Source organism: Mytilus trossulus, chromosome 8 (assembly GCF_036588685.1).
Source record: "Mytilus trossulus isolate FHL-02 chromosome 8, PNRI_Mtr1.1.1.hap1, whole genome shotgun sequence".
Taxonomy (NCBI): Eukaryota; Metazoa; Mollusca; class Bivalvia; order Mytilida; family Mytilidae; genus Mytilus; species Mytilus trossulus.
The window spans coordinates 37,236,459-37,250,640 of NC_086380.1; the positions used below are offsets into that span (position 1 = coordinate 37,236,459).

General features: G+C 32.0%; 1 protein-coding gene across 1 annotated transcript; it reads right to left on the reverse strand.

The window, feature by feature from the left end:
- Nucleotides 1-4,832: 4,832 nt before the first annotated feature.
- On the reverse strand, nt 4,833-13,642 carry LOC134681895 (uncharacterized). Its single transcript, XM_063541534.1, has 5 exons — nt 13,453-13,642; nt 12,717-12,998; nt 7,852-8,454; nt 6,871-7,068; nt 4,833-6,084 (listed from the first exon to the last, which is right to left on the reverse strand). Exons 1-5 carry the CDS (start codon nt 13,625-13,627, stop codon nt 5,645-5,647), a joined length of 1,698 nt encoding a protein of 565 aa, XP_063397604.1. The 5' UTR covers nt 13,628-13,642; the 3' UTR covers nt 4,833-5,644.
- Nucleotides 13,643-14,182: the final 540 nt, after the last annotated feature.

Here is a 14,182-nt window from a genome sequence, read left to right on the forward strand (position 1 = left end):
AAAATGCAATGACGGTTCATTCAAACGTTTGTATAATTTGATAGTAATCTTTCTTTTGCATATTTAAAGGTTTTCTGTACCGTTATTCATCTTAAATATTTAAATATTTAAATAGTTTAGGCAAAACAAAATCATTTTCTCCATTTATTTAATTGAAATACTAGTGCCAGAAAATGTCTTTTGCTTATAGTTTAACTAAAGTCATAACTTATGTAAAGTTCGGTTAAATTGCTTCAAAAAAGGAGCTTCACGAGAGATAAAGCAATAAGGGATGTGTCAAAGATGCTTGAATGAATAAAACACCAAATACATATTTTTATAACCAGGACGACCGATATAGTCTTGCATGAGATGAAAAATAATAGATTTTATTATCACATGAAAAAAACATTGTACAAATACAAACAATAAACCACACCAACAAAATACATGATTTGAATACACATATGAAAGTACAATAAAAAATTTAAGAAGACGAGTCCCATGTCATCAGATCTCAATACTGTTTATTAAGGAACGTATTCTTATTTACTTGGTATATATATGTAGATTTTAGGAGGACTTCTAGTTTTTCAGTGTCAGAAATAACAATGTGTATAGGATAATCTATTGCAATGTCATTAACAAGTTTCATATCTGTACTGACGCAAAACATCTTTTGATTATTTTTTCATAAATTCATGACTTATACTAATTTCATTGCTTATCACGCTTCCTGTACTCCTTTTTGAATAAAAAAAAAATCAATATCTAAATTTCCCCAGACAATCAAACATCGCGGAATTTTTGACGTCGCACGAGTTTCTTGGCGCGCAATAGAAGAGAATACATGTTTTTTAATATGATTGTTTTTTCGTTTAATATTTCCTTGGATCCATTGCCAAGTTTCTCAATTCGGAAATTGTTGATGTTCCTTTTGTCACAATTGAGAAAACAAAATTATAATTAAATCGTTAGAAATTTACAAACAAAATTAAGTACACGTTCTTTTGAGAATAATTTCGATCTTTAAAATTACCTTTAGGTTTCTGAAACTTCAGAGAAGGTAGTCTTAACTCGTAAGTGACCACATGGACCCGATCAACCTGTAGTTCAACGTTACGTCGTTTTAATCAAATAAGCCAACGTCAATTGCAACAGAGTATTATGGCTTCGGCGTCAGTTTTATTTCTCGAATGCTTAAAGGCCACATACACAGTGTAGAATACTATTCTGTACGCTATCCGGAAGTCGCGATTTTCGAAGCGAGGATTTCAAACTGGCTAACAGAACGGTTTTGTTTTGGGTGCCTTTTCTCATCATTTGTTTACTCCTATATCTATAAAGTGCTTTGCACATCTTAAATGTATGTACAACATCATAAATATCAGTAACTGTAACAAAAACATGCAGTAGAATATAAAATATACGCGTGCATCACACCAACTTCATAGAAAAAAGTGAAATCGATTGACAATTTTGCTCTCGTAGTACAAAGCAAATGATCTTTTATTGCAAATATTTGCATCAGTTTACAGTAAAATATATACTGTTTCAATATTCCTACCGTATTTAAGTAGAATGTTCGTATTTCAAATATAAAATATGTTTTCATTGAGGATCCCAAAATAAATTACTGTACGATCAGTCTAAAACTGACTGTATTCTAGTAGCGATTTCAGATTTTTTGTCTGTATGACCAGTCGTGATTTTGAAGAAAAAAACAACAACAAATGGAAGTTTTTAACGACCTTGACTGAAAAACAACGGCAATTTGAAGGTATATACGTGTCTATGTGATATAATTTATGATTATGTCCATGGAACTATAACGTGTAATTTCTTTCATCAGACAATACAAATATATTTCTGATGATTTTTGTAGACGGCACAATAATTATATTTTTGTTTCGTCAGTCTTACTTAAAATCAAATGCCTATAAAGCAATACATGATTCGCTTGTGGACTTTGTATTAGTGTGTCGTTGCAGTTATCTGTTTAACTATTACATTTTTAAGACTATTTACACCGTCTACCGTTGACCAATTGGTGATTACATACATCAAGCATGTCTCTTTTAAAATGACAAAAAATAGATAGAGAAAGCTTTGTTTAAAAACTTTAGGTATTGAGGAAAGAATTAACGAAATAATACCCCGCCACTTCTATAGTCCATGTTTTGGAAAAAAATAAACCACCAGAAAAACTAAATTATAGGTACACAGGGGCATCATTTAATAACGAAAATGAGAAAGTTTATACTTTTATTAATACTAGTACTAGTATATGGTAAGTTTTTGAAAGTTGCGTATAGTAAGCGGGTACCACCCAATAAGGTAGTGGGAAAGTCCATATCATGGAACTAAAAAACTGATGATTTTTCGAATAACCAAAATAAGAGGTACACAATTGAATTAAATGATAAGGAATCTGAAAAATATTCATTAATTTATGACAAGTGTCTTAAGGAAGTTGTGGATATAAAATAGGTACGCCCAATATGAGGTTATGACAAAGTCTGTATTTTAGATAGAGAAACATCAAAAATATTTTTACAAAAAATTCGAAATAGAAGGTCCATAGTACATTAATAGATTAAAAATGGAGCGATTTTAGAAAAGTTTAACAATTCGTTTTGGAGGTCACAGTTGGAAATACCTGATGGGTGCCCCCATATAATGCAATGTTCAAGTCCGTATCTTATATAAAGAAACCCCTTAAAATATTTTTAATAAAATAAGAAATATATCCCTTTTTTTTATATAAATAAGGCCGTTCATTTTCTCGTTTGAATTGTTTTACATTGTCATTTCGGGGCATTTTATAGCCGACTTTGTGGTATTGGCTTTGCTTATTGTTGAAGGCCATACGGTGGCCTATATTTGTTAATAGCTGTGTCATTTTGATCTCTTGTGGACGGTTGACTCATTGGCAATCATACCGCATCTTCTTTTTTATATTATAATTTATGATACGGAATCCAAGTAAAAAATAATTAATAGTTATACCAGTGACGGATTCAAGAAAATTGGGATCCGGCGGTTTGAAACTCTTTTTTAACTTTCAATGCATTTGTATGGGAACATATATTTGGAATCCTCTTTTCTCCTGGATTGGACCCCCTCTCCATTTAAAAATGTCTGGAAACCCCAATGTATATTAAATGGTTTATGAGGAGATGCGCTTGCAAAACCGGCGAAACATGTTGTTCCAGTCCAACGGACGAACGGAAAGACGGACATCATTATCACTATAAACCATCGCTTTACAAAGTGGTGTACAATTGAGTGTGAAAGAGACAGATCTACATCCAAAAACAAAGTGAAGGAACTGTGATCAATTATAGGCTACAGTACGGCCTCGAATGTTTGTAAATTCATGCATTTTTATATAGTAACAATTAAATCTGTGTGTTTGTACAATTTTAAGTATAACGGAGGACATTCCTGAAACTTCTATAAACAAACAAATTTTAACCTTCTTCTTATTTCAGCCACATTCAAACATCCTTATACTTAATGTAGTAAGTCGAGTACACCCTATCAAGCTAAAACATGTTTGAAAAGTTTACAGGATGTGCATTTATTAAAATATATTTGTGTTATTTAGAAAAATGACATCTTCTTATGTATCGTAAATAACTTTGAAATCACTACTAGAATACAGTGAAATAAAGACTGATCATACAGTTTCAAAATATACAAGCTCGACTGATCGTACAGTGAGAAATTCAAACAAGTGTAATTTTCTTATTTCTGGCTTCAAAGATCTGGCTGAAACTTTTACCACCACTTAAAATATACTCTATTTAGTAAATTAAGTCTGGATTTTACGTTAATTTGTACAGTAAGAGTGCAAAAAGATTGTATTTAGGTTCACCGACTGATTTTCCTTAGTGATGCACTTGGAAATCTCTTAATTAAGGCAAAGATACGAATAATGAATGTGCTAAATTTAATTACAAATCATTTGTGAATATCGATGTCAGCTGAATTAATCATTAAGCAATGTACAGATGAACATCTTACCGTTTAATATAGTATTTTCGACAAATTTAAAATGTGATCCAAAACGTTCTCGCTTCGAAAATCGCGACTTCCGGAAAGCGTACAGAATAGTATCTACACTGTGCATATTCCATTACAGAATTGTTTAACATAAAGATTGCAGTATACACCGAATTACTGCAAAACAAACTCATTTTGGTGGAAATGACCAAATGAAGAGGAGGAAAACTTGACTAAAAATATTCCAAAAAGAATTAGTAAACCTTTTATTAATCATTTAGGGATTTTTGACACGACCAATACTTAAGAGAAAAACAGGATTTTAGTACAGACCACATGCTTTAAGTGTTAAATGTGACGTAATGAATTCAACTTTCGAATTTCAAACGTACCTAAGATAATGGGAAAATGTATCAACTTTATATTCAATTTTGTATTTCATGCGTGATGTGTATCTTAGAATGTTAAACTAAAAAGCAAATCAACTGTTGCGTTTCTCAAGTATATTTTTTATCATTTTTTAAAACTGGAGAGGAAAAAGTGGTTTTCATATATTAGTGTTTTACAGGTAACACATGTTTTTATGTTTCAAATTATAATCAGATAATATGATTTTTGAGTTTTCATATAAGTCTTCATTGTCTGAAAAATAAATTTGACCAAAGTATTTTTCCTCTTTAAGACAACATTTTTAATAGCAGATTTTCTTACATTGAAATAGCTACACGACATTACATATTGGTACTCTTCGCTAACATGACTAAGTCTAAAGAGAAGCAATATATACCATAGGGATATTAAACTTACAATTAAAAACAAACTGACAATACAATGACAAATACAATTAAAAACAAACTGACAATACAATGACAAATACAATCCAAAAAATGACCAAAAGACAAAAAACACGAACCCAACCGAAACCCGCGAATGATTTTAGTTCTTCGAAATGTCTATGTAATAATATACATGCGACACACTTTAGGGGAAGTCATATGCATGCTTCCGGTGTCATATATAAACACACCGAACATTTAAAATATTTGTATACCCCTCGGAATGTTATTAAATGAGATTGAAATAAGGATGTGAATAGTATAACATTATGGTAATAATAATATTATAAACAGCAAAATAAGTTTCATAGGTAATGGACAATCACGAATGACTATAATTACGTATTTGTCTTATACGAATCTTAATAATTCATGGCAACCACAGATTTATTTTCATCTAGCTATGGGTTACACATATATTTTCGTGTTTTATCATTCTCTATCGCTCCTTGCTTTTAAAAATAAAAAATATCTACGGATCCCTTCTAACTATTATTATGAAAATCAAATTTATAAACACCCATTGTGTTTAATGGCTAATGTTTATGATAGTTTAACAATAGTACACAAAAGCTCCGTTATAGTATAATCACAGATTTTGGTATGCAAATGTCTGTTTAACACATTATTTTCTATAACAAAGTAAAAACAAATAAACGAAAACTGTAACATTAGTAGGAAATAATAAAATCAAAACAAGAAGCTGAAAGTGAATGCTCTGTTTGTAACAAGGAAAACTTATATTATTTAATGATGTAGCGAATTAATGTTCATGATTCATGGCATCAAAAATAGAAGTCAAAAATTACGATGAGTATTCATTATTTAAGTTTAGGAATGTACGACGGGATCGATGAAAATGTACTTTCTGTATCTTTCGTAAACGGTGAAAATTTATACTCCTCTCTCGAGTTCATTGAAGTTAAATTTTCTAATTTATCCTCTATTCTTTGCATTTTATTATTCAAAATCTGGAATTCAGTTAAACTGCTTTCACTTTTCTGCTCCATCTCACCAAATCCAGATGATTGATCCGAATCAGTGTGAGCCATACCAGATGTGCCAGGAGTACTATTAACTCTACGACGTTGCCTTCTACCTGGACTCTTATAAGGTCCAGGAGATCTTGAAGTGGTGGACGACGTCTTAGGCTTTTTGTCTCCATTTGGTCGCTGAATCATGATTGCCTCAACCATTTCACGAAATTGATTGTGTAAATCTAGTCTGCTGATTTCTTTCATGATAGCATAGAACCACACATCTTCATAAAACAATAGAATAACAAAGTTTGTTTTAGAAGGGAAAGAAGACGAAAAAGATGAGGGAAATAACTAAAATATTATAAAGGTATACCCACATTTACCTGCGCTTGGGTGTCTTATCATATATTAACATCCCAACAATTATCGCTAGGCTGTAGTTGTATACTCCGACCTCTGCCGGACTAAATTTGTAGATTGCTGTTTACGAGTATTATATGAACGTTCGTGATCTAAGAATCTGTATTGCAGTCGCATTCCAATAATTATTGGTTGACCTTGTGTGATCTATAGACCTATTTAAGTTCTGTTTGTTTTCCGTCCTTAAATCTCAAATCTTGAGTGTGTACTTGTGTGACAAACACAATCAACCATGTAAACATATCAATGCAGCGAATCTCATGGTCAGTTCGAAAATCTAAAGCCTAGGACAAATCATACACTTTTGTCTTAAATCGGACAATATTTTGTTTTTTCTCTTCACTGTTGAAATTAGTTGTTATGTAGAATGAATAATTATCAACCTGGAGCTATACATTATTGTTGACCATACGAGATCTAGATTCTTTTCGGTGAACCGTTTATATATGTCGTATTGATGTATCTAATTCAGGTATTTTCTATCGATTAAGTCCAATTTTGACGATGTTAATGTTCTGTTAAACAAAATATTCTAAATGTATAATTTCTAGAATTCTAATATTTTCAAGGATACAAAATATATCTTTTTCAAAACGTTTGAAATAAATAAACTCATCATAGATACCAAGATTTTAATTCGAACTCACCTAAAGTTGATCGACCATTTGATTTCCTTCTTTCTTTTTCCCATAATGCCTGTAATAAGGTATTTGGTGTTTTTTCTATTTTCCTCTTTTCCCCATCTGGCAAGAATTGTAGCAATTTGTTCCTGTCTTTTTTCTTAAGTTCCTTGGACAGTTTGGTCAATATAACCTGAAGTTCGGGATCGGAAATTTCAATTGTCGCTTTTGATTGAAATTAAACAAAAAATTGAATAAAAAATTATGCAGAGAAAAACGATATGAAGGGGCTTTATATAACCTAAAATATTAATTAAATAGATGCTTATGAACAAGGTGATAAGCCCATCAAATGTGCCCAATATTTAGAATGTAAAAGATAAATACAAATGAAAAGTAAGTATTTATTTTCCAAAAAATAACAAATGTTCTTACTATAAACATATCCGTTTAAATTCTATAATTGTTGTATGAAGAATTGAGTTAGAACTGTTCGCGAGTTTTTTCCCTGCGTTTTATACAAAAATTGTAACATATTAGAAAAATGTTTGATGACTTACAAGAATATTTTCCCCTTCAGACAATGAACATTGTCACCACTATTAAAACATAAAGTACTTAATCTTTTCGACAAATTCAAGCGGTTAAATTTGATTCTTTATGAACACTTAGCACGAAGAAAATTTCTAATATTATTATCACAGATATCATTGATTCGATATGAAATCAAGTTGGGTTTTCGATAACATATTAGTTTGAAAGAAGGTTGCTGCTTACATGGAAGGTACATATATTTTGTATGTTAAGGGTAAATCATGTTAACACTGATGAGTCTTGTGTAGACGAAACGCGCGTCTGGCGTACTAAATTATAATCCTGGTACCTTTGATAACTTTTTTTTAACCATTATACATAGATTATATATTTTCTCTTTAAATGAATTTCAGTAAATTTCAACAAATCAATTCTAGAAAGAAAACAGTAAGAAGGAATTTTAATCAAGTATACCTGAAATTACAGGTACTGGTACTCCTGGTCGCATGAATGGTCTTTCCAGTGTTCGCAACCAGAATTCTTCTCTTTGGGACAAAATAGGTGCACGTTCTCCAATATCCAGGTAATAAGCAAGTTTTTCTTTTTCATATTCCAAAAAGTTAATCCTTGACGCCATCTCATTTAATTGAGCTCTTTGCTTTAGAAGGTGGACATTCAAATCTTCTGAAACTTTTGCTTTAATCATCATTGCATTAGCCTCTATCAATGATTTTATAACATTTGAATCATAGTTAAGTCTCCGTGTTTCCCTAAGCATACACTGAAAAAAAGCATATGCTGCCTTCGTAGAAAGCTTTTCAAATGGCTTGAATACTTTTAAGTAAAGCGCGTAAAACCATAATGTTCGCACCATTACTGATATGAAATAATTTGTCTGACAAGTTTGCTTGAATTTCGAATTTTCAGTTTTATACCACTTCTTTAGTCTTTCCACTTTAATCAGTTGAGCCTGTGTATCATCTAAATCTGATTCCAATGCTTGAATTCGCGTTGTAAATGACTTCATTTCATGCTTTATTGCTAGTACATCTTCTCTAGATTGTTCTTTCTGTAAGCCTGGAAAACATAGAAAAATGATTATTGTATGTGGAAAACATGGAAAGATAACGATGGAGATGAATTGACCCTCACAAACACTAACTATAGCTAGATAGTAAATCAAATGTTTTTGGTTATTAATCGTCATAAAATGTAAACCCAATTCAATTCAATTGTTATTGGTTTTAAAATATAAACATGGTACATTAATAGCATGTGACACAACACTACGAGAAATGAACATTGGAAAATAACATAACATTAGTTGATGTCAAGGCTGTTTTGGATTAAGATATAGGATGTTCAAAAATGATAATGTTGCAGACCATATGAGTATTTGGACCGTAAGGGATATTACATTAAGATGTACAGTAAATAATTCACTATTTAATCAATTAGAAATAAATGAATATATTATAATTGTCTATCTGAATAATATTTTTCACAATTATAAATGAAATATAATCCTTTCCTAATCAACTTTAAAAAGTAATCGTTTGGTGCCAAAGTTGACTTTGTTATTTGTATAAGTTTCAAGATTGTAACAGCTTAATCTAAGTAGACTAATCAATGATTCATTCAACATCACAATCATATATACCGATGAAGGATATCTGTTATCCGAAATATTAATAAATAATTACATTATAGTTCCATTTTATGTTATTGGTGTTGTTATGTACACTTTTTAGTGTAAAAGAATACAACATCACCAAAAACACAATAAAACGAACAATATGTTAGATATTTCGGATAACAGATATCCTTCTTCGGTAATTGCACGATGACAAATGAATCATGTCAATTCAAATTAAGACTCTATCAAAATCTTGATTTATACCTGTTATATGAAGGATATCTGTTATCCGAAATATCTAACATATTGTTCGTTTTATTGTGTTTTTGGTGATGTTGTATTCTTTTAGACTTGTTATATATTATATTATGTAGTGTACTGCATCATGTTTATATGATCCATCGCCCCGTAAGATTTATCGTTGACTATTTATTCAGTCATTTTATATATATATATAGTTTCTTTTCAAGCGGTGTACAGAATTATATATTAACGCTCAACGGAATTTGTCTGTATTCGGGTTGCCGTATTTGCTGTTTATGGATCATGACCCGTTCACACTGCCGATTTCTAAGTAAATATAATTGTCTCTGGAACATACTCCACAGGAAATAGTGTGTGTGAACGGGTCAGGATCCATAAACAGCAAATACGGCAACCCGAATACAGACAAATTCCGTTGAGCGAACATTTAGACATTTGTGCGGGAGGAAAATTCAAATTTTTCCCGTTCTTTAAATGTACGGAACCAACAGAAGAATACCGTAAAGAACTAGAAAGAAAATTTATAAAAGTGTTTGACGCCAAGCTTAATGCTTAATAGTTACATGAACAATAACGTTGCGTCATACTACTAAAATTTTACGAACAATGACGTTACGTCATAATACTAATGTGTTCCCCATAACGACGTCCATAACGACGTTCATAGTCTTGAAAAGTCCCAAGATGGATGAAAGCGCTAGACAATGCTGCTTTTAAAACTCTTTTTGTGTATTTAATTTTTAATATATATATATATATACATTCAACGGTGACCACTTCCTCCAAGTTAATGGAACAGCAATGGGAACAAAGATGGCCCCGTCTTATGCCAATATTTGTATGGGGAAATTAGAACAGAGAATTCTCAATTCATCTCTTCATCAACCCCTCTCTTGGTTCCGATTTATCGACGATATTGACATGAAGTGGGACAATACTGAACAAGAACTAAATGTGTTCATTCATCATGCCAACGATGCCAATCCCTCAATAAAATTCACATATGAAATCTCTGACTCTAAGATCACATTTCTTGACTCTACATCGCAATTGAGGGATTGAAACATATCTGTATTGCAAGCCTACAGACAAACATCAATATCTATCTCCTTTGAGTTGTCATCCCAAACACTGCACCAAGAGCATTCCCTACAGCCAGGTCATACGAATAAAAAGGATTTGCTCCACCAACAATATTGAAAAAAAAAATTTCTACAAGAACTTCGCGGTCACCTTAAACATCGGGGCTACAAAAGAAAAGACATTGATAAAGGTTTTACTGGTGCTAACAACATCAGCCGAAATGAGCTTTTACAATATAAAGACAAAAAGGTCAACAAGAAGGTGCCGTTTGTGTTGACTTACCATCCAAAATTTGACAACTTATCTCACCTAATCCGCGAAAATTGGAAAGAGATCGAAAAACATTCTAAACTATCCAAGATCTTTCCCGAGCCACCTGTCATGGCTTTCCGTAGGAACAAAAGCCTTAAAGACTTGCTGGTGAGAGCTGATTTTTCCTCTCAAGCAGGCTCTTCATCTGTGGGCTCTTGCATGGGTTGCCGAAACAAACGATGTCTGACTTGCAAACAAATACTGGATACCCAGACTTTTAACAGTCACTCCACTGGTACAGAATACACAATATTTTGCAATGTTTATTGCAAGACTTCAAATGTTGTGTATCTCTTACAGTGTAAATGTGGTAAACAGTATGTTGGCGAGTAAGAACATCCGTTTCACAAACGAATAAACGGCCATCCTAGCGACTACCAATGCCAGCCAGACCTCCTTCTAAGTCGACATTTGAGATCCCCTGGTTACACTAAGGCAGATTTCAATCGACTGACCATTAAAACCATTGACCACAACTCTGCTTGGTCTAAAAAGGATAGACTCGCTCGGGAAAGATTTTGGATAAGAAAATTAACAACTTTGGCACCAAATGGAATAAATGAAAAGATGTAGTTCGACTCCGTGTAGTGGTTCAAATTTAGGTTATATTACTTACTATTACAGTCTCTGTTTCTATTTCTTAAATTTTTTCATCTATTAAACAAATTTGTTAAAGATACCAATTTAAATTGCTTATTTTTTTTAGGGATGTATAAGTACCCAGCCACGTCCTTCTAGTTATACTTAGTCAAAACTTATTATTACATTTTAACGGTCGTTTGTTCGCGATGTTTAAATACTCAGACTTTGTTGTAGCTACTTTACTCTGTCAATTTGAAATATTTATAAATTTTAGATCGTTCAGTGCTGTCTATTTGGTAATTTTACTAACGTAATCATGCTTGTACCATTATAATTGTCGTTCCCGTTAAAGTTTTAGAATTGTGCTAGTTCAAATCGCACATTATTATTTGTATTAGAAGCATATATTTGAACTCTCTGTTGTAATAATCCATATAACCTATGTCATTTTTAACATTTTTTTAGAATGGTGCAAAAGTCTTAACTGATGTTCGGTTTGACTTTTTTATTGTATAAATTTCAAGATTTTATAGTTTTTTTTGTATTTGGAGTTGTTATGTACATTTTTTTAGGCGTTTATATAATTTATTTATTGTGTACATGTATCGTTACTCGTAACGATCCAGCGCCCTCGTGGGGAAAACGTTGACTACTATTCAGACGTTTTATATATATATAATATATATTGATTTTGAAAACAGATGGCATACAAATTAATAGTATATCATAAAATTGAGAATAGAAATGGGGAATGTGTCAAAGAGACAACAACCCGACCATAGAAAAAACAACTGCAGAAGGTCACCAACAGGTCTTCAATGTAGTGAGAAATTCTCGCACCCGGTGGCGTCCTTCAGCTGGCCTTTAACAAATATATACTAGTTCAGTGATAATGAACGACATACTATTTTCCAAATTGTACACAAGAAACTAAAATTAAAAAAATACAAGACTAACAAAGGCCAGAGGCTCCTGTCTTGGGACAGGCGCAAAAATGCGGCGGGATTAAACATGTTTATGAGATCTCAACCTTCCCCCTATACCTCTATCCAATGTAGAAAAGTAAACGCATAACAATGCGCATGCACATTTAAAATTCAGTTCAAGAGAAGTCCGAGTCTGATGTCAGGAGATGTAACCAAAGGAAATAAACAAAATGACAATAATACATAAATAACAACAGACTACTAGCATTTAACTGACATGCCAGCTCCAGACTTCAATTAAACTGATTGAAAGATTATGATTTCATCATATGAATATCAGGCACAATCCTTCCCGTTAGGGGTTTAGTATCATACCATTATAACATATATGAGAAGACCATAACCCGTGTCATGCCAACAACTGGTTTTAAATAAATGTGTTTAGTTCCGATGCAAAGACCCTATAAGTGAATCAATATTAACGACAAAATATGCATTTCATGTACATTTTGTCATAGTGTACAACAAGATCTTACTTTTAAGGTCGACTACTTTGTCTTTAACTTTGACAAAATCAACACCTTCGGCTATAAGGAAATCTGCATCCCCTTGCTGCATTATAAAAACAAACTCAATATACTCTTCTGCAATCGAAAATGTTATGAGAAAACTGTTGCCTGGTTCAATTCCTTCTACAACAACAAATTGAGGAGGTATGCATAGAAGTCTAGCAACTCCATCTCTTAGTTTTTCTAATTTGATCCTGTCAAAATTGACGCTTCCTTCTACATGGATTGTCAAATGTTGGTAGCCATTTTCTACAACATAAAGAACAAAGTACTTACATTATGTTTTTTTTTAAATTTATACGCGTAAGAATACAGGACCAAATCTACGGTTTCTGATGCTTACATCCAGTTCTTAAAATAAGAATGATTTAACACGATGCACTGCAGTAAACGGAACCAACAACTCCTTTCCTTTCATTAACTTTAATATTATTATCAAAGAACAAAAAAAAATAATACTTGAAATGGTTCCTGTATATGAACTGGAAACGATACACTTTGTGCATACACTTGCAAGAAATGTATCTTGTTACTTTCATTAACTGTTTTAATCATATTCATCTCACATATGAGAAACATCAATATATGTTAAAGAAATTGATATAACTTAAACACTGATGTAAACAATTAGTAAACCCTAAAATGAGGAATACTTAGTCACCAGTTTAAATAAAAGCAGTTACTTAATATGAGGCGCACATACCTGGTTGATCCGAAGGGGTATAAAAGTGCAACACGTTTCCAAGCCTTCTTGCATACTCAACAACCTTTTTCTGTAAGTCTCTTCTGTGTAAGTGGAACAGCATCGATTGAAGTACAATTAGGTTGTCTTTTGTTAGCCTGCGAGTCTGTCGTAAATGTGAAAAGATCCATAGCATCTTTCATTTCCGAAAGCGTTCGTTTACCAGGTCCACCTAAATGAATAATAATGTAAATTAATAGCACACATGTAAGAGGATAAAATGTATAACATAAAGACAAAACAGCATAAGAGTTCTTAAAGTTTTGCTTTAGCCTGAAAACATTTCTGTTATTGCAAAAATGTTCTATATGGTCATAGAAAAAGAGATAGAGATGTTTACACATATTTCATTTTTTTTACAAAAGTATAGTTGAACAAATCAATCAATACTTATATCATAAAATTTGTTAAGTAGCAAAAAATATATATACTAACATATCTTCCTAGCTTTATTAAGCAAATTAAAAATCGTTTTCTTACAATTTAATTTTGTTACAATTTTAGATTATTTAGTTTCATTTTTACCTATACAATATGATTTTAATCGTTTGAGATCTTCTTCAGTAATTCCCCGAGCAATGTCATCTAGAAGTATATTTAATTCCCAGTCTTCAGATGGAGGTTCTGGGAGGAAGTCTTCTGGTGATAGCCCCACACCAACTGAACGATTGGTACTATCTGTAGCTGCCAT

Coding starts and splice junctions, on each gene's coding strand:
- LOC134681895 (XM_063541534.1), bottom strand. CDS start 13,627: ATGCTATGGATCTTTTCACATTTACGACAGACTCGCAGGCTAACAAAA. Junction 12,999..13,452: donor TACCCCTTCGGATCAACCAG/GTATGTGCGCCT, acceptor TTTATGTTGTAG/AAAATGGCTACCAACATTTG. Junction 8,455..12,716: donor CAAAGTAGTCGACCTTAAAA/GTAAGATCTTGT, acceptor TATGTTTTCCAG/GCTTACAGAAAGAACAATCT.